The 19,150-nt window shown below is 45.4% G+C and overlaps 1 protein-coding gene across 8 annotated transcripts in view; it reads left to right on the forward strand.

Moving 5' to 3' along the window:
• BRSK2 (BR serine/threonine kinase 2) overlaps window positions 1–19,150 on the forward strand; it is a 196,820-nt gene that overhangs the window by 167,542 nt on the left and 10,128 nt on the right. For 5 of the 8 annotated variants that reach the window (XM_061564384.1, XM_061564385.1, XM_061564386.1 and 2 more), the window contains exons 11-13: window positions 3,394–3,491; window positions 4,763–4,916; window positions 18,749–18,802. In XM_061564384.1, coding sequence (XP_061420368.1) covers window positions 3,394–3,491; window positions 4,763–4,916; window positions 18,749–18,802 — 306 coding nt within the window. The remainder of the gene's footprint in view (window positions 1–3,393; window positions 3,492–4,762; window positions 4,917–18,748; window positions 18,803–19,150) is intronic. The other 3 variants (XM_061564387.1, XM_061564392.1, XM_061564390.1) reach the window with 1 other exon arrangement.

Below are 19,150 nucleotides of genomic sequence, written 5' to 3' on the forward strand. Positions count from 1 at the left end.
CTGGATGGAAGGGTTAGCACGCTGGACTTGCAATTGGGAGGTCGCGAGGTCGATCTCCCCGGCCCGGCAGTTCTGAAATATTGGGCAAGTTTCTCGAATCATCTCCACCTCTCACCACATGTAGGTGAAAAATTTAATTAAAATTAATAAAAATAAAATAAAAATTTTATAAAAATTTTTATTAACTTTAATTTCATTTTTTACCTACGTGACTTTACCGAAAAAACTAAGAGTATGAATCCTTGCAGTCACGAAAGCTTCAAATCTAGAATACATTAAGTATATAGGTCCAATTTATCAACATTGGGCAAGACAGGATAAAGCAACAAACCAATCCCAGACCACACCAAGATAACACCAAACAGTAGCCCCTCAATAAAATGGCACATTAACATTGAACTATCGACACACGGGTAATGATCAAAGTTACAAATCACATGGGCAAATGCGACTGTTTCCAGCACTGATTGTCCTGCTTCAGGATACATCATCTGTATAGAGGCTGTCGCGAGCCCTCTGTTGGAGACCCTTCTCCCAGCAGTGGCGTGAGCGAGCTATTGCAGGGTTGTGCCTTCACCTGTCACTGTACACCGAATTTTTCATTTTGAAAGGAGACTTGCGGTCTTATCGCGGTGTCATTTGATTTGGTTTGAACAATAATGTACAGCCCTTTGTCATTCCATCTGCTGGATGAAGGTCGCCCCCTCTTCCCTCCCCCACCACCCTCCTGCAACCGTGTTGGTCACGTTTGACCATACTTCACCGCGGTGCTGAGTGTGAGGTTGTGAATTGGTCAACCCGCAACAACCAGCTCAGAAATCGCTCGCCGCTGATGATAGCTACGGCTGGGAGTTGAACGCGAGTCACCGCATTCATGGTGTGGTGCGTTAGCACCACTGCTCCACCCAGGTTTATTATCTTGAATAATGTGCCCATACTTCGTAAACATTTCGTTATTTTCTTCTCGAGTAACGGCAAAGCACGTATGCGAAATACATGCTTAGTTGCAGATCGACACAGACACGAGAATATTCCGCTTTGCTGAACTTAACAGATGGCCCAGACCATTAATCAGAGCGATGTGACGTGTGTTTTAGGCATTTGGATTAGCATAGATTAAAGATCAACATTTGACATATTACGCGTGGAATTTCCTCTTAGTTGTACATCTGCTGCAAAGTAGGATGATGATCAAGAGGAAGCTGAGCTTTGGGGATACAGAAAAAGATTATAGGATTAAAAAATATGAAAATACACGGAGTGTGGCAAAACAAACCGCTGTGAAAGTTTGGTGATTGTATATGAAGGAGAGAGAAAATAAACACACTCCTTGAGTGGCATAAAATCATTGTTGGTTCATAAAATCACTGTTGGTTCTTCTCTCTTGAAACCCTTTTTAAAATTGTTATCCCTTTCGATGTGGAATCCTTTGTCATAAGCCTGATTTGATTAGATCCTGGGGACCACGTATTTGCTCAGTTTTACAATTCTAAGTTCCATATACTCTTTAAGACTTTGCTTTGGCAAAAAGCAAGTACCAATATGAATGTATATGTATGTATATTTGAGCAATCAGCTGCTCAGCGGAAAAATTGGAAATTTAATATAGATGTGAAAGTTGACTCTGTCACGGTTTATTTGTTCGGGGAAAAAATGTTTATCAGCACATTAGCATTCCGAGTGTGTACGTATTGACACGTTGTACAACATTATATATTAATAATACGAATCGTTTAGAGATGTTTGTCAATTTGCTGCTGGATAAAGGCATCCCCATGCAGTGTCAGTCATTGGGGTTGTTTGACCACACTTCCCCACGCTGATCAGTGCACGTTGGTAAAGGGGGGTATTCGTAAACCAGTTCAGACAAATCACTGATGAGTGCTGTGACTGGGAATCAAACCCAAATTGACAGGTTCATTGCGCACAGCTCAGTGCACTGACCACTGCACCGACACTCCACTCCATATTTTTTCGTACACATATCATATAGCATGTTAGGGTTAGGGTAGGGCCTTTGCTATTGATGCCCCCAGGGTCTGGAATGCTATCGCCAATAAACTGCAACTTGGATCACTACCTGTGAGATCTTCACTCAAAACTGCTCGAGAGGAGTTCTACACCCCTAGCTGCCACTGCTATTCAGTGGCCTGAAATCAAATGTATCGCTCCGGATTACCGCTGCAAAGTATGATGTTGAGTTTTTATTATAGTGTGCTGATCTTTAAAGGTGCATTGAAAAAATTTGATACTCCTACTGATACTCCTGCTGTTATGGAGTGACACATGCTGCCAGCTTTGGTTGCAAAGTTTGGTCGTACATGCTATGTATATTGTTTATTGTTAAATTTGAATCACAGTTCCTATGATCACTATTACATTGTTTTTATAGCTTTATACTCTTTGGTTCTTTCGGTAAAGTCACGTAGGTATAAAATAAATCACGACGTTTCGGGCGCAACACAAGCGTCCATCATCAGGTGGGAAAGCATTTATAGCTTTATTTTGGTGATTTCGAAAACGTTTTGGTTTAGCCATATATGTGTGTTGTAGTACAGAGTTAGACTGATAAATTTTATCTAAATTGTCTTATGGTTGTTATTGTTTGACTTGCATCCCACTGGCAATTTTGCACACAGCATTGATTTACGGTGTATTTTCTGGAAGACTTTGCTGTTTTTTCCTGGATTTTTCTGTTGCACATAGTCACTTTAAGATATTCGAATGGCTCACAGGGCTATACCTAATAAATGAACTGAACTGATGTTCCCTATAGACTGTACAATGTTAAAATGGTGTACGAGACATGTTTGCTTAATCAATACGATTGAACAAGTTCAAACTACACAATTTTTACTTTGCCAGGTAAGGCCTACTGAGCTATGTAGCTCTTTTTCAGAAGTGACCTGATCACAAATGATAGCCCAATGACGTGGTTGAGCATGTGGACAATTATAGCAGCCAAATACTCTAAATGTGGATGGAAAACCCAGAGGACCCGGAGAAATATCCACGTCACCACAGGGAGAGAGACATGCAAACTCCAAGTATACAGCAGGCATCAGGGTCTGGATCGAATCCACAACCTCCTGTATACCAGACGAGGGAGTTAACATCTCGCCACCAAAATCTTTTTTGAAAGTCCAAATGTGTGGCTTTGTAGATGTATATTGGTATCTATACGGTATCGGGTGACTTATTCGACATGTCGTGAGTCACCACCTGTTCCACCCCCCAGCTCTAAGATGGTTTGTCACGATTCGGGTTCCATTGCAATCCATGAATCTGACTCTCCTTTGTTTCATGTTGGCCATCTCCTTTGTAGTTGCTCGAGCATGTCTTGTGTTGCTTTGATACCACTTTGTAGCGTGTTATTGTGCTCCTCCTGTGCAGGGAAAACCAGGAGAAGATGGTGTACTTCCTGCTGCTCGACCGGAAAGAGCGATACCCCAGCCAGGAGGACGAAAACCTCCCGCCCAGAAATGAGATCGGTAGGAAATGCACTTACATGGATGAGAATCTTCATATCGAATGCCCACCGTGCTTTAATTGAGCAGATTGAGGTGCCTTCGCAAGACAAACATGAACATACGTTTGAACTCTTTGAGCGGTTGGTGTACCGTGGCTGCAGATTGAAGAATCTTACAAAACTCACTCCCCGATATTCCATTCTCAGGTGATAATGCATGGAAGTAGATTAACTGACGGTCTGGAATGCTGTGGCAGCTTCTCATGGAGAGACCGACCCATGAATTCGCAGAAAGACTCAGACTCGCAGAGAGGCCCTTAGAATACATCGAAAGCCATGGACTCGCATAGAGACCCATTGAGAAACTAGAACGCCCTCCACCATCTGTGCTTTTTTCCAGCAGTGGTTTCATGGTGCACACAGCCGATGCAGCTTCCCAGGAGAACTAGTCTGTGGGAGTCCAGCACTGTTCATCATCATCACCATCACACTTTTCGCGTGCATTTCAATCTTTCAATGAATCTACTGCATTTTCTGCCTCACCACATGAGAGCCATAGCCTGCCACTGTCTTACAACTATTTTCTATGTGGTTGGTTCTGTACATTAATACACAACACATGGGTCTGTCCCAGGACTTCCTGCTAATGGACCTTTGCTACTTCATATATGTGCCTTGTCTGGCCGTTAAAGTGTGCATGCATTCTGTACGTGTCATTTAGTTGAATGTTTCACACTTGAAAATACCGGCAGGAAATATATTTACAGAAACTTTTCACATTTTCATGCCTAGCTTTGCTTATTATAGCCATCTTAACGTTTATGTGTGCATTGCTTAAAAATTAAATATATATAAATAGTATTCATTATAATCATTAACAGCCCTTTGTCAATCCATTGCTTCCCACACTGGTGATCATGGAGTTCGTTTAACCATACTTCACCACACTGGTCAGTGTAGATTGGTGAACGGGGGGCGGAGGGCAAGGAACAGTTCAGATATTACTCGCCACTAGTGCTAGCCATGACTGGGCATCAAACTCTAATCACTGGCTTCGTAGCACAATGTGCTAACCGGTGTGCCACCGCCACCGCCTGAAAAATCTAGTGGTAAAAATTAACCCAAAAAAATCCCCACAGTGAAAACGATATATATATTTTTAACGAAGTAATTTTGAGATATTGAGATACTTAAGCACCCCGACGAATTACGAATCCTTCTTGCTTAAAAGAAGTTACGAGAGTGAACGTAATATGGTGGAGCCTTCTCTTGTGCTGCCGCGCGCCGTCTCAGCGGACCCGCCACGGAAGCGCGTCGACTCGCCGCTGCTCAACAGACACGGCAAGTGGCGGCCCGAGCAAAAGTCCATGGAGGTGCTGAGCGTCACAGACGGCGGGTCTCCGGTCACCGCGCGACGAGCGCTGGAGATGGCACAGCACAGCCAGAGGTAACGGACCGCTCGCATTGCCGGCATTTCAGCGCCGGACAGCGCACGCAGGCACGCACGCACGCAGGCACGCACGCACGCAAGCACGCAGGCACGCAAGCAGGCACGCACGCAGGCACGCACGCAGGCACGCAAGCAGGCACGCACGCACGCAAGCACGCACGCATGCAGGCACGCAGGCACGCAGGCACGCAAGAACGCAAGCACGCATCCTACGGTGGTAAAGTCAAGCGCTCACGGGTTGTGTGTCCGTCAATCTTGTAGGTTCATCATCGCGTTGTCCTCTGCACCTCTGCACCGCCGCTACCCAAGCCCTGCATCTCACGTTAGGGCATGAATTGTTGTCTGCTTGGTTATCACGTTTCTACTTTACTCGTGACAGACAGTTGTTTTAATAAATGAGATATTTTGACTACAGTAAGTGAATGGTAGTGTTCATTAGTCAAAAAAATCCCACCGTGTATGTGTGTGTTTTTATGCTGCTAAATTGTAATCGGGGTTGTTTACATTGCCTTGCCTTCACACACACACCTCCCCCCATGTTCCACCTTGCCGTGTGACCTCTGTAATTTAAACCTGTTATGACTATGGGATGATTTAGACGGATCAAGCCTACGATCCCTCCTTTGCTGCGGTGAAAATTGTCTCCTTAGTTAAAATATTGGCTCATGTCCCCCAACTCGTTGTCATGAGTGCTCATATTCCTAGCCGGCCTCACTTGTGTTCATACGTTTCCAATATTCTTGCAATACATCCTCTGTTTATAGCTTCAGGAGGAGCATTTAGAGCGAGTTACACATCTCCACTTTCCGAAAATATGCTTAATCATGTTAGAATGGCCATAGATATTTGCTTGCTTTATCCTGATGCGTTATGTCACATATTGATCTTTAATTATCTAATCTTCAAATCGGTTAACCACGTTTTTTATTATTAATGCCCAACCCTCCTATAGGTTTACACTTTTCCATTTCTCAAATTCTGACACTGAAGTCTTCATAATAAACGTTTTTGGGTTAGATCGCGTTATTTATTTATAAATGTGTCATAACCCTCCACCACCCGACACGGCCAATTAGGAAAAAAGTGTCACGTTGACAAACGACAAATAGTTCACTACTTTAGCCCACCGGTGTGTTAAAGAGTGAAACCACAACATTTACAATTGCCCGATGATGCTGGATGCAATTACCAGCGAAACGTCGTACAACTCAAAATTTTGTATTGTTGTGGTTTCACTCTTCAACACACCGGTGGGCTAAAGTAGTGAACTATTTGTCTTTTGCCAACGTGACACTTTTTTTGCTGATTGGCCGTTTCGGGTGGTGGAGGGTTACGACACATTTATAAATAACGCGATCTAACCCAAAAACGTTGATTATGAATAATATTGGTCGCGAAAGCCTACGTGTTAACTCTGCAGTCTGTTAGTTTTGCCACTCCTGCGGAGAAAAGTGCACGGGCACGGTCAGCAGGCGTGCCCTTATCTTGACAATGGTCATAGCCTGTTTGCATTAGCCTTGCCCGCAAGGGGGTGTGTGGGAAAAACGATTATATGGAGGCGATAATCTATATATATAAAATCGTTCATGTCTGTGTGTCTGTGTGTGTGTGTGTGGACTGCACTTTCATTGGACGGCGGTTGCCCCTGGCAACGGCTAGCCACGCCTTCGCAGCTTTCATTGGACCTGGCAACGGCTAGCCACGCCTTCGCCAAGGGCTGCAGTTTCATTGGACGGCGGTTGCCCCTGCCAACGGCTAGCCACGCCTTCGCCACTTTCATAAGCTCCGTATTTAATTAAATATTAGCCATTACACAGTATTGTTGGAGCGCTAGGGGGGGGGGAAGGAACGCCACCCGTACCCTGCCTCTTCCAAGCCCACAATTTTAGGCGAGGCCGCAGGCTTTGCACGCTACTAGGCCTCGACACCCACCACGCCACTCTGAGGTAAATTCATCAAAGTTTTTCCTACTCTTCACTACACCCCCACCACAATGTGTGCTATTAATATTACTTTTAAACCCAACGCGCCAACAATCGATCACTTTAATGTTCACTGTACAAATACTCATTAAGCTGGGTGAGCGTACTGCCAGTCTATCATGTACACTGTAGCCTGCTTATTAAGCTCGGTGAGCGTACTGCCACTCTATCATGTACACTCTAGCCTGCTTATGAAGCTGAGTGCGTGTACTGGCAGTCTATAATGTGGACTCTTGCCTGCTTATTATAATCGATTCTTTATATGTTCTTTGTACAAACAGTCATTAAGCTGCTTGAGCGACCCCAGTTCGATTCCAACTCACGCCCACCACCGCTGACGATTATTTGAAACGGACCTGGCCCTCCCCTAGGTCCACTCAGCCTCAAAAGCGTAACTGCTGTCGTGTGTGAACATCGTCACTGGGGAGACAAAGGCGGCGGGGCATCGTGGATCCAAGTCCCCGGCAAAGCCGGGTCATGTGTGTGTGTGTTTGTGTTTATGTGTATGTCTGTGTGTCTCTATGTATGTGTGTATGTATGTGTATGTATGTGTTTGTGTGTATGTGTGTGTGTATGTATGTGGGTTTTTTTATGTCTTTATGTGTATGTCTGCGTGTCTCTATGTATGTGTGTATGTACGTGTGTGCATGTGTTTGTGTGTATGTGTTTCTGTGTATGTATGTGTGTGTATGTATGTGTGTTATGTGTCTGTCTGTGTCTGCATGTATGTGTGTGTGTATTGTGTATGTGTTTATGTGCATGTATGTGTGTGTTTGCGTGTATGTGTATGTCTGTGTGTATGTGTTTGTGTGTATGTGTGTGTATGTATGTGTGTGTATGTGTTTGTATGTGTTTGTGTGTTTACGCTCGCATTACACAAATGTGTTGCTGGTCTAAGGCGTTCCTCGCACAGCATTGCCGCTTTATTATTTCAGTCGTTTACTGCCTTTGGCACCCTGAAAGTCGTGTGTGTCTGCAGCAAGCGCGTGTATGTGTACCTATGGACGCGCGCGCGTGTGTTGTGTAGGGGGAACGGTAGTGTAGTGCTTAGCGTGCTGTCTGTGTCTGTGTGTGTGTGTGTCTGTCTGTGTCTGTCTGTGTGTGTCTGCGTGTGTCTGTGTGTGTGTCTGTGTGTGTGCGTGTGTGGTGTGTGGGGAGCGGTAGTGTAGTGCTTAGCGTGCTGTCTGTGTGTGTGTGTGTCTGTCTGTGTCTGTCTGTGTGTGTCTGCGTGTGTCTGTGTGTGTGTCTGTGCGTGTGTGGTGTGTGAGGAGCGGTGGGTGTAGTGCTTAACGCTACGCTGCGCTACCAACCCGGCGAACCCAGTTCCATTCCCGCTCACGGCCACCACCGGTGACGATTATTTGAACCTCCCCTAGGTCCACTCAGCCTCAAACGAGTAACTGGTGTGGCGTATTAACATCGGCACTTGGGAGACAAAGGCGGCTGGGCGTGGTAGATCCAAGTCCCGGGCGAAGCCGGGTCATGTGTATGTGTTTATGTGTATGTCTGTGTGTCTGTATGCATGTGTGTTTGGATGTGTGTGTATGTGTTTGTGTGTATGTCTGTGTGTGTATGTATGTCGGTTTTGCCGCCGTGGTGGATCCAAGTCCCGGGCGAAGCCGGGTCATGTGTATGTGTTTATGTGTATGTCTGTGTGTCTGTATGCATGTGTGTATGTATGTGTGTATGTGTTTGTGTGTATGTCTGTGTGTGTATGTATGTCGGTTTTGCCGCCGTGGTGGATCAAAGTCCCGGGCGAAGCCGGGTCATGTGTATGTGTGTATGTGTTTATGTGTATGTCTGTGTGTCTGTATGCATGTGTGTATGTATGTGTGTGCATGTGTTTGTGTGTATGTATGTGTGTGTGTATGTATGTGGGTTTTTTTGTATGTGTTTATGTGTATGTCTGCGTGCCTGTATGTATGTGTGTATGTACGTCTGTGGATGTGTTCGTGTGTATGTATGTGTGTGTCTATGTATGTGTGTGTATGTGTTTCTGTGTTTGTATGTGTGTGTATGTATGTGTGTTATGTGTCTGTCTGTGTGTCTGCATGTATGTGTGTGTGTATTGTGTATGTGTTTGTGTGTGTTTGTGTGTTTACGCTCGCATTACACAAATGTATAATGCGGGTCTAAGGCGTTCCTTACACAGCATTGCCGCTTTATTATTTCAGTCGTTTACTGCCGTATGCACCCTGAAAGTCGTGTGTGTCTGCAGCAAGCGCGTGTATGTGTACCTATGGACGCGCGCGCGTGTGTTGTGTAGGGGGAACGGTAGTGTAGTGCTTAGCGTGCTGCCTGTGTGTGTGTGTCTGTGTGTGTGTGTCTGTGTGTGTGTCTGTGTGTGTGTCTGTGTGTGTGCGTGTGTGGTGTGTGGGGAGCGGTAGTGTAGTGGTTAGCGTGCTGTCTGTGTGTGTGTTTCTGTCTGTGTGTGTCTGCGTGTGTCTGTGTGTGTGTCTGTGTGTGTGTCTGTGCGTGTGTGGTGTGTGAGGAGCGGTGGGTGTAGTGCTTAACGCTACGCTGCGCTACCAACCCGGCAAACCCAGTTCGATTCCCGCTCACGGCCACCACCGGTGACGATTATTTGAACCTCCCCTAGGTCGACTCTGCCTCAAACGAGTAACTTAACTACTGTAGCGTATTAACATCGCCACTGGGGAGACAAAGGCGGCCGGCCGTGGTAGATACAAGTCCCGGGCGAAGCCGGGTAGTACAGCTAGTCTATATATATAAAATCGTTCATGTCTGTGTGTCTGTGTGTGTGTGTGTGGACTGCACTTTCATTGGACGGCGGTTGCCCCTGGCAACGGCTAGCCACGCCTTCGCAGCTTTCATTGGACCTGGCAACGGCTAGCCACGCCTTCGCCAAGGGCTGCAGTTTCATTGGACGGCGGTTGCCCCTGCCAACGGCTAGCCACGCCTTCGCCACTTTCATAAGCTCCGTATTTAATTAAATATTAGCCATTACACAGTATTGTTGGAGCGCTAGGGGGGGGGGAAGGAACGCCACCCGTACCCTGCCTCTTCCAAGCCCACAATTTTAGGCGAGGCCGCAGGCTTTGCACGCTACTAGGCCTCGACACCCACCACGCCACTCTGAGGTAAATTCATCAAAGTTTTTCCTACTCTTCACTACACCCCCACCACAATGTGTGCTATTAATATTACTTTTAAACCCAACGCGCCAACAATCGATCACTTTAATGTTCACTGTACAAATACTCATTAAGCTGGGTGAGCGTACTGCCAGTCTATCATGTACACTGTAGCCTGCTTATTAAGCTCGGTGAGCGTACTGCCACTCTATCATGTACACTCTAGCCTGCTTATGAAGCTGAGTGCGTGTACTGGCAGTCTATAATGTGGACTCTTGCCTGCTTATTATAATCGATTCTTTATATGTTCTTTGTACAAACAGTCATTAAGCTGCTTGAGCGACCCCAGTTCGATTCCAACTCACGCCCACCACCGCTGACGATTATTTGAAACGGACCTGGCCCTCCCCTAGGTCCACTCAGCCTCAAAAGCGTAACTGCTGTCGTGTGTGAACATCGTCACTGGGGAGACAAAGGCGGCGGGGCATCGTGGATCCAAGTCCCCGGCAAAGCCGGGTCATGTGTGTGTGTGTTTGTGTTTATGTGTATGTCTGTGTGTCTCTATGTATGTGTGTATGTATGTGTATGTATGTGTTTGTGTGTATGTGTGTGTGTATGTATGTGGGTTTTTTTATGTCTTTATGTGTATGTCTGCGTGTCTCTATGTATGTGTGTATGTACGTGTGTGCATGTGTTTGTGTGTATGTGTTTCTGTGTATGTATGTGTGTGTATGTATGTGTGTTATGTGTCTGTCTGTGTCTGCATGTATGTGTGTGTGTATTGTGTATGTGTTTATGTGCATGTATGTGTGTGTTTGCGTGTATGTGTATGTCTGTGTGTATGTGTTTGTGTGTATGTGTGTGTATGTATGTGTGTGTATGTGTTTGTATGTGTTTGTGTGTTTACGCTCGCATTACACAAATGTGTTGCTGGTCTAAGGCGTTCCTCGCACAGCATTGCCGCTTTATTATTTCAGTCGTTTACTGCCTTTGGCACCCTGAAAGTCGTGTGTGTCTGCAGCAAGCGCGTGTATGTGTACCTATGGACGCGCGCGCGTGTGTTGTGTAGGGGGAACGGTAGTGTAGTGCTTAGCGTGCTGTCTGTGTCTGTGTGTGTGTGTGTCTGTCTGTGTCTGTCTGTGTGTGTCTGCGTGTGTCTGTGTGTGTGTCTGTGTGTGTGCGTGTGTGGTGTGTGGGGAGCGGTAGTGTAGTGCTTAGCGTGCTGTCTGTGTGTGTGTGTGTCTGTCTGTGTCTGTCTGTGTGTGTCTGCGTGTGTCTGTGTGTGTGTCTGTGCGTGTGTGGTGTGTGAGGAGCGGTGGGTGTAGTGCTTAACGCTACGCTGCGCTACCAACCCGGCGAACCCAGTTCCATTCCCGCTCACGGCCACCACCGGTGACGATTATTTGAACCTCCCCTAGGTCCACTCAGCCTCAAACGAGTAACTGGTGTGGCGTATTAACATCGGCACTTGGGAGACAAAGGCGGCTGGGCGTGGTAGATCCAAGTCCCGGGCGAAGCCGGGTCATGTGTATGTGTTTATGTGTATGTCTGTGTGTCTGTATGCATGTGTGTTTGGATGTGTGTGTATGTGTTTGTGTGTATGTCTGTGTGTGTATGTATGTCGGTTTTGCCGCCGTGGTGGATCCAAGTCCCGGGCGAAGCCGGGTCATGTGTATGTGTTTATGTGTATGTCTGTGTGTCTGTATGCATGTGTGTATGTATGTGTGTATGTGTTTGTGTGTATGTCTGTGTGTGTATGTATGTCGGTTTTGCCGCCGTGGTGGATCAAAGTCCCGGGCGAAGCCGGGTCATGTGTATGTGTGTATGTGTTTATGTGTATGTCTGTGTGTCTGTATGCATGTGTGTATGTATGTGTGTGCATGTGTTTGTGTGTATGTATGTGTGTGTGTATGTATGTGGGTTTTTTTGTATGTGTTTATGTGTATGTCTGCGTGCCTGTATGTATGTGTGTATGTACGTCTGTGGATGTGTTCGTGTGTATGTATGTGTGTGTCTATGTATGTGTGTGTATGTGTTTCTGTGTTTGTATGTGTGTGTATGTATGTGTGTTATGTGTCTGTCTGTGTGTCTGCATGTATGTGTGTGTGTATTGTGTATGTGTTTGTGTGTGTTTGTGTGTTTACGCTCGCATTACACAAATGTATAATGCGGGTCTAAGGCGTTCCTTACACAGCATTGCCGCTTTATTATTTCAGTCGTTTACTGCCGTATGCACCCTGAAAGTCGTGTGTGTCTGCAGCAAGCGCGTGTATGTGTACCTATGGACGCGCGCGCGTGTGTTGTGTAGGGGGAACGGTAGTGTAGTGCTTAGCGTGCTGCCTGTGTGTGTGTGTCTGTGTGTGTGTGTCTGTGTGTGTGTCTGTGTGTGTGTCTGTGTGTGTGCGTGTGTGGTGTGTGGGGAGCGGTAGTGTAGTGGTTAGCGTGCTGTCTGTGTGTGTGTTTCTGTCTGTGTGTGTCTGCGTGTGTCTGTGTGTGTGTCTGTGTGTGTGTCTGTGCGTGTGTGGTGTGTGAGGAGCGGTGGGTGTAGTGCTTAACGCTACGCTGCGCTACCAACCCGGCAAACCCAGTTCGATTCCCGCTCACGGCCACCACCGGTGACGATTATTTGAACCTCCCCTAGGTCGACTCTGCCTCAAACGAGTAACTTAACTACTGTAGCGTATTAACATCGCCACTGGGGAGACAAAGGCGGCCGGCCGTGGTAGATACAAGTCCCGGGCGAAGCCGGGTAGTACAGCTAGTTATATTATAAAGACGATTATATGGAAAGACAAATATGTGGAGCTCATTTAAACAGCAGCTAGATATTTGTTTGACAATATTTTGAGGACGAATGTCAACTTTAATCGGGGGGGAGGGAATTGTAGTTTTGTATGGATGTGTTTTTTTTTTGTAACAAACAAAAAAGAACTCGGAACGATATTACCAGATACGAGACACTGGCTTTGACAGCCTTTCACCACATTTCACGCCGTTCTTTTGTTCCTTCGCACTGTGCCATCTGGAAAGGGACGGCTGAAACTTCACTTTGATTGGGTGCAATGATCCACCACAGCCTTTGGCTTTGTAAATCACCACACCAGGTGCAATCAATGGTGCTAATGTGGCTTGTGAAAGCCACTCGGCAGGAAGTCACGGCGCCTCCTTGTTGAGACCGTCTCCCTCGGTAACAGAGTCATGTCGAACCCTGCTAATCTTTAACTGCAATCTTTACAAATCTGTTATCAATTAAATGCATTTTTTTCAAACCTCCTAAAATTTGAGCGTGTGGCCGCGTTGCATTTCTCTGTGACAGATTATTCACTTAATCATCATATAAGAAAGCCATTATGTGTTGCAGTGGAGCATTGTGGGTAAAAAAACATAAATTAATGTATTCACATTCAGTATCTCCGCGTAACATTTAATATTTGCAGTCTGTTGGCCTTCCAGACTTACATTAACTAGCAGCATTTGTTCAAGCAGACTCTGAAGCAGTATTAACCTTTTTTACGTGACGATACAGAGCAAACCTCCGTGTATTTTATGATTTTATTAATTCTTTATTTTTCATTAATCTACAGAGTGTGACACCACGAATCGTTTAATATATTCGTCTGGGTTTCCGCCAACTACACGATAGTCAAATAATTGTCGCAGCTCGGCAGCATATGAAAATGGTTGAATGATATATCTGATTGTAGCCTTTAATTTGGCCAATGAGTTGCTCCTGGAGAATAGAGGATTTTGGAGATTTAAATTGCAAATCACAGACTTCAAATGCTTTATGGCTATTTTAATTCGCAATTACTGCCTTTCGCATTAAACGGAAAATGGAGGGCAGAAGGTTGTGAAGTGTCTGTATGTTTCTCGTGTTCACAAATGAACCAACTTAAATAGATGACATGCCAATACTGTGCATTTTGTGTTTGCAAAAGTTGGGTTATTTGATGAATCTGCCTACGACCAAATCACCAGAAATGTGCCTCATCTTGTCAGGTCTCAGAAGCTGAGGAGGGTTGAGCCTGGATAGTACTTGCATGGGCAACCACCGCCGTGCATTTCACAGGTGCTATAGGATGCTACGGTGCTACATTGTCAGCAGCAGGCAGTGCAGCAAAATCCATTGTTGTACTGTAATTCGATGCTCTTGGTTCTTTCGGTAAAGTCATGTAGGTAAAGAAAATAATAAATACAAATAAAAATAAAAGATAAAAAATAAAAATAAATACATGCAAATCACGTGATTTAATTTTATTTATTTTATTTTTTATCTTTTATTTTTATTTGTATTTATTATTTTCTTTACCTACGTGACTTTACCGAAAGAACCAAGAGCATGGATCCTTGCAGTCACGAAAAGTTCAAATCTAGAACGTAATTCGATGCTTCCGCGCCTATGCTTCACACTCTCACCAACCCGCACTGACCAGCGTGGTGAAGCCTGGTCAATTAATGAATCACCACGACTCGCACAGCATTTGGTAGTCCCTCATCCAGCAGTGGCTTGACACAAGGGCTATGGATGCGCAATTTCGTGAATGGAATTCCATCTCAGTAAGTTGATAATTACAACAGCCTTTTATTTCATCCCTTGCTATACACCGTGTACTCTGCGTAACATATGGCAACATCATAGCAACTTGGTGTGAAAACGTGTTTCTGTATTAACATTTCTGTTTTCTATCATCCAAACGCAGATTGATTTCTTTATTTTCTTATCGTGAAGCCTTTCCGACTAAGGGCTTTTATTTAATAATTTGTGAACCTTGTGTGAATTGTCATAGTGGGTTATAATGTCAATACATCTGCTATTCCCAAAAACAAACAAATGCAGTGCATTAACTAAGATGTCCATTAGTAACTAATTGATACAATGGCTTTGCTGTTAAGAAAATCATCTGCAAGATTAAATTCAATTGTCTGCATAATTTGGGAATCAAGCAGTGGATAGATCATGGATGATGATTAGAATCTCTTAGATTATTCAAAATGCAGATTAGCACCTGTAATATGAGTAAGAACTGACGTTAGATTAAAAGCATTTGAGAACAAGATACAGTAAAACCTTGGATTGCGAGCATAATTCGTTCCGGAAACGTGTTTGTAATCCAAAGCACTCGTATATCAGTTGTGATCACGTGACGCTCGGCAGACAAAGCGTATACACGTACTACTCGTGTTGCAAGACCTCGCTCGTTTATCAAATTAATATTTATTTTAAAAAATTTGCTCGTCTTGCAAAACACTCGCAGACCAAGTTACTCGCAATCCAAGGTTTTACTGATCTTGGGGTATCACCTCTACCTTGACAAACATGAATTGTGAATAGGTAAATGAAACCCATGATGTCTGCGCAAGATCCCAGTGAACAAAGAACGTTGGGCCAACGTTGATGCAACAGTTCCAACCAACGTTGGACCCATTGCATACTTACCTGGGATCATTCTTCAGCTTCGTCATGAGCCATGAATGCCTCAACCAGCCATTGACATCTCTCACATTCTCACGATGCACCAGTCCATGTAGCTTCTGCTACATGAACCGATCCCATCGGTCTCTCTCTACAATGTACGTACTCATCTTCTTGGTTCTTTCGGTAAAGTCACGTAGAAGGAAAATAATAAAATAACAAAAATAAAACATAATAAAATAATTCTCACGACGTTTCGGCCACAACGCAAGCAGCCGTTTTCAGGTGGAGAACAGGTCTGTCGAGAAGGCAGACTCTGCCATCTCACGACGTTTCAGCCACAACGCAAGCAGCCGTCTTCAGGTGGAGAACAGGTGGAGAACAGGTCTATCGAGAAGGCAGAGTCTGCCTTCTCGACAGACCTGTTCTCCACCTGAAGACGGCTGCATGCGTTGTGGCCGAAACGTCGTGATCATTATTTTATTATGTTTTATTTTTGTTATTTTATTATTTCCCTTCTACGTGACTTTACCGAAAGAACCAAGAAGATGAATCCCTGTAGTCACGAAAGCTTTAAATCGAAATGTACGTACTCTGAGCACGTTCCCCCGCCCTTGGCTAATACATTACTCGATTTATTACAGGAACCTCTAACATCAATGTATGTATTCTATGTATCGTATCATCGTCAAATAAGGATGCTACACTAAATCGGTACACCTGTTTTTAGTATATTTCTCGAAAATCTCTGTGATCACCATCGTACTTGGTTACATAGATCGTTACATTATATAAATGTGGTGTATTGTTTGTGTGTATACATAACGAATATTTGGTATTTCTTCTATTACGTATTCACAGAGAGCGGTGTCGCATCACTTTTAAATGTTTTACATGCTCGTCACTGATTCATCAATTTCATCAATTCATATGCCCAGGATCCAGGCGTCAATCGCGCATTGAAGAATGTGCTGCCTCGCATTTATGCGAACGTAATGAAAATGATATGCTCATGAGAATTAAAGCTCCTAACATGGGCAAGGACAGAGCACAGAAGATTAACAACGCATGTAATGAAGTGCAAACAAATAAAGCAATGTTTTTGATTAACTTTCTTACAATACAAAATTTGACACATGTCAACGAATCTGCTAAACCATTACATGCCTATTCAATACCGCGCAAAGGAACTGCTACAGACGGTATGAGTTGTGTTTTTGAAAGCATATCATATTTACGCGCGGTGTGGCGGTGATGGAGTCAGGCTGTTTGCCTAAGGGGCCGTCCATAAATGACGTCACACACTTAAGGGAGGGGGGGGGGGTCAGACATTTGTGACAATGTGTGACGAGGGGGGAGGGGCGTTTGAGAAATGTGACGTCACATCAAAATGCGAAACTTTAAATAAACATAGACAACACGTTCTACTTAATTAAATTGACTTTTTAATACATGTTTCCTCCTACAACATCAGAGTGCAGCGCCACATTAAATACGCACTACAATGACAATAGTTTCAAGCGATTTGAAGCATATTTTATATTTTTGCGGGGGGGTGGCAGAGCTTTGTGACGTAATATTTGAGAGGGGGGGGGGGTCTGACTTTTTGTGACGCCGTGTGACGATGGGGGGGGGGTGGGGGTCAAAAATCGTCCAAAATCGCGTGACCTCATTTATGGACGGCCCTTAACCGCTGCAAAACTCGACCAGCTGCCCGTAACCGCCGATTGGCCGTGTGGGTGGTGGTGGTGGTGGTCCGAACGGAGCGGCGCGTGTCCCCGCGTGCGCTGACCAGAAGCACGCACGCGCTGTAACTACCACAGGGGGGGGGGGGGGGTGATGTAGTGAGAGTCTCCAGCCCCTCTACGCCTTAACCGCACCGCGGCTGCCTGCGCAACATTCGCGCCGTGTCGCTCTCGGACCTGCTTTCGGGTTCTGCCGCTGGTCGTTTCGGCGTGATGGCCGATGTTTTGCTCCGAGTTCTGGGCGGGCGGGGGGAGGCTTTTTCAGGAATTTTGTTTCCGAAGAAGGGGATGGAACGTATGAGCGAGCCGGGCAGCATGGCCGTAGAAACCTTTGCAATAGAGCTTAGATAAAAACTTCATTCCTCGTGCTTTTGACTGGTTGCCAATTCCTCTCCTTTCAAAAATATCAATGAAGTCCACTGCACTTTTACAGTATATGGTGATTGACGAAACATAAAGCGAGACTCTGTGAAGAGTGTTCTTTGTGAAGCAGTTTATTGAAAGCCGGGGTATAAAATCCCCCCCCCCACCCCCACACAAAAAAAAACCACAAGGTCAGTGAGAACATGCCACAACTCTGTGTCATAACGAGCATCGCCACGTGACCATGTCAGCAGCCGCGTCAGGTCAGCTTTGATTGTAGGAATGGTGGCTATGAGCTTGATGGGCCACATAAAGTCAGGACATTGCTTCTCTTTCATCAGGCGCGACCTCTGGTGACCATAGATCACCATCGTGAATGACGACATGGGGTGATCAGGGTCGGATACCACGTGATTCGGTGATCGGCCTGTCGCAGCACTGGCAATCGCATTGTTCAGCTCTGTATAAAGCACGTGGCAACTGCGTCGTGTTTGAAATGCACGGGGAATTAATGCTGCGGCGTTACTTCAAAGCTTCGAGGTCATTTAGAACTTGCGAGGGTCTGCAAATTGAGACCCAATGGTGCGTGGATAGTAGTGCTATTTATATGATAAGCTTTGATTCAAATTTGCATAGAAGAGCCATTTTGTAAAGTGAACACAGCTTCGTCGTGGATAACCGATTGCGATTAAGTGAGACGCCGTAAGACACGATGCTTCTAGTGCACAAGACCCTCTGTGATGGGTGACACACCATCACAGAGGCAACATGTAGACTGGTAAGCCCATGAGCCATTACGTTCAAGTTCAAGTTAATTTATTAGGTATAGCCCTGTGAGCCATTCGGCTCTTGAATCGGGTGCAATCGCAACAAACAAAAAACAAAAACAGGAACAAAAAACATCTTAAAGTGAATATGTGACTAAGCGCAAACAGAAAATCCAAGAAAAGACAGCAAAATATTGCAGAAAAAAAAATCACCGTACACCAACGCTGTGTGCAAGCGTCAGAGTAGAAACAATTGCCGACGACTCGCACACCAGAAAAATCATCCTGTGTGAGCCCGTAAGTCGTTCCTTCGCACGACCCCCTTGTTGGAACCATGACACACACACACAAAAAGCGAAGCAGCAAACAAGTGGGAAGACGATAATTTAAAATTTTCTCCTGAAACGTTTCGGACGACAAAGTGGCTGACGGTGGTCTATTTGTGCCTTTGCGCGCGCGTTTAGTAAACAGCTGAGCGTGCCGGTCAGAATCATGCCAAAGCACATCCAGGCAGACAGGTATACGTGTGTGCCGCGTGGCCTAACGGTGTGACGTGGTCACCGATGAAATCCCCCCCCCCCACCCCCGAGGCTGCTCCTAACCCCCCCCTCCCGACCCCCCACCGGCTATTATCCTTGAACCCACACAAACGATTGTCCCGTTCCGCGATCCCAGTGTTGCTGCCCTCTGGAGTTCAGAATCCCCATGTCCCCTTCCCCAGTGTCGTCCCGAATCGCCAGGGCGAGGTGACAATGTTATCCGCAATGTCCGTAGACAGTCAAACGAACCGTCAACGTTTCCCTTGAAATGTACTTTCATTTTGGGGTATTTTTTCGTTTGTTGTTTTACGAAATCGTACGAAGCGG

Source organism: Lethenteron reissneri, chromosome 33, assembly GCF_015708825.2.
Source record: "Lethenteron reissneri isolate LAM-NWPU_2019-01 chromosome 33, ASM1570882v1, whole genome shotgun sequence".
In the NCBI taxonomy this organism is placed as follows: domain Eukaryota; kingdom Metazoa; phylum Chordata; class Hyperoartia; order Petromyzontiformes; family Petromyzontidae; genus Lethenteron; species Lethenteron reissneri.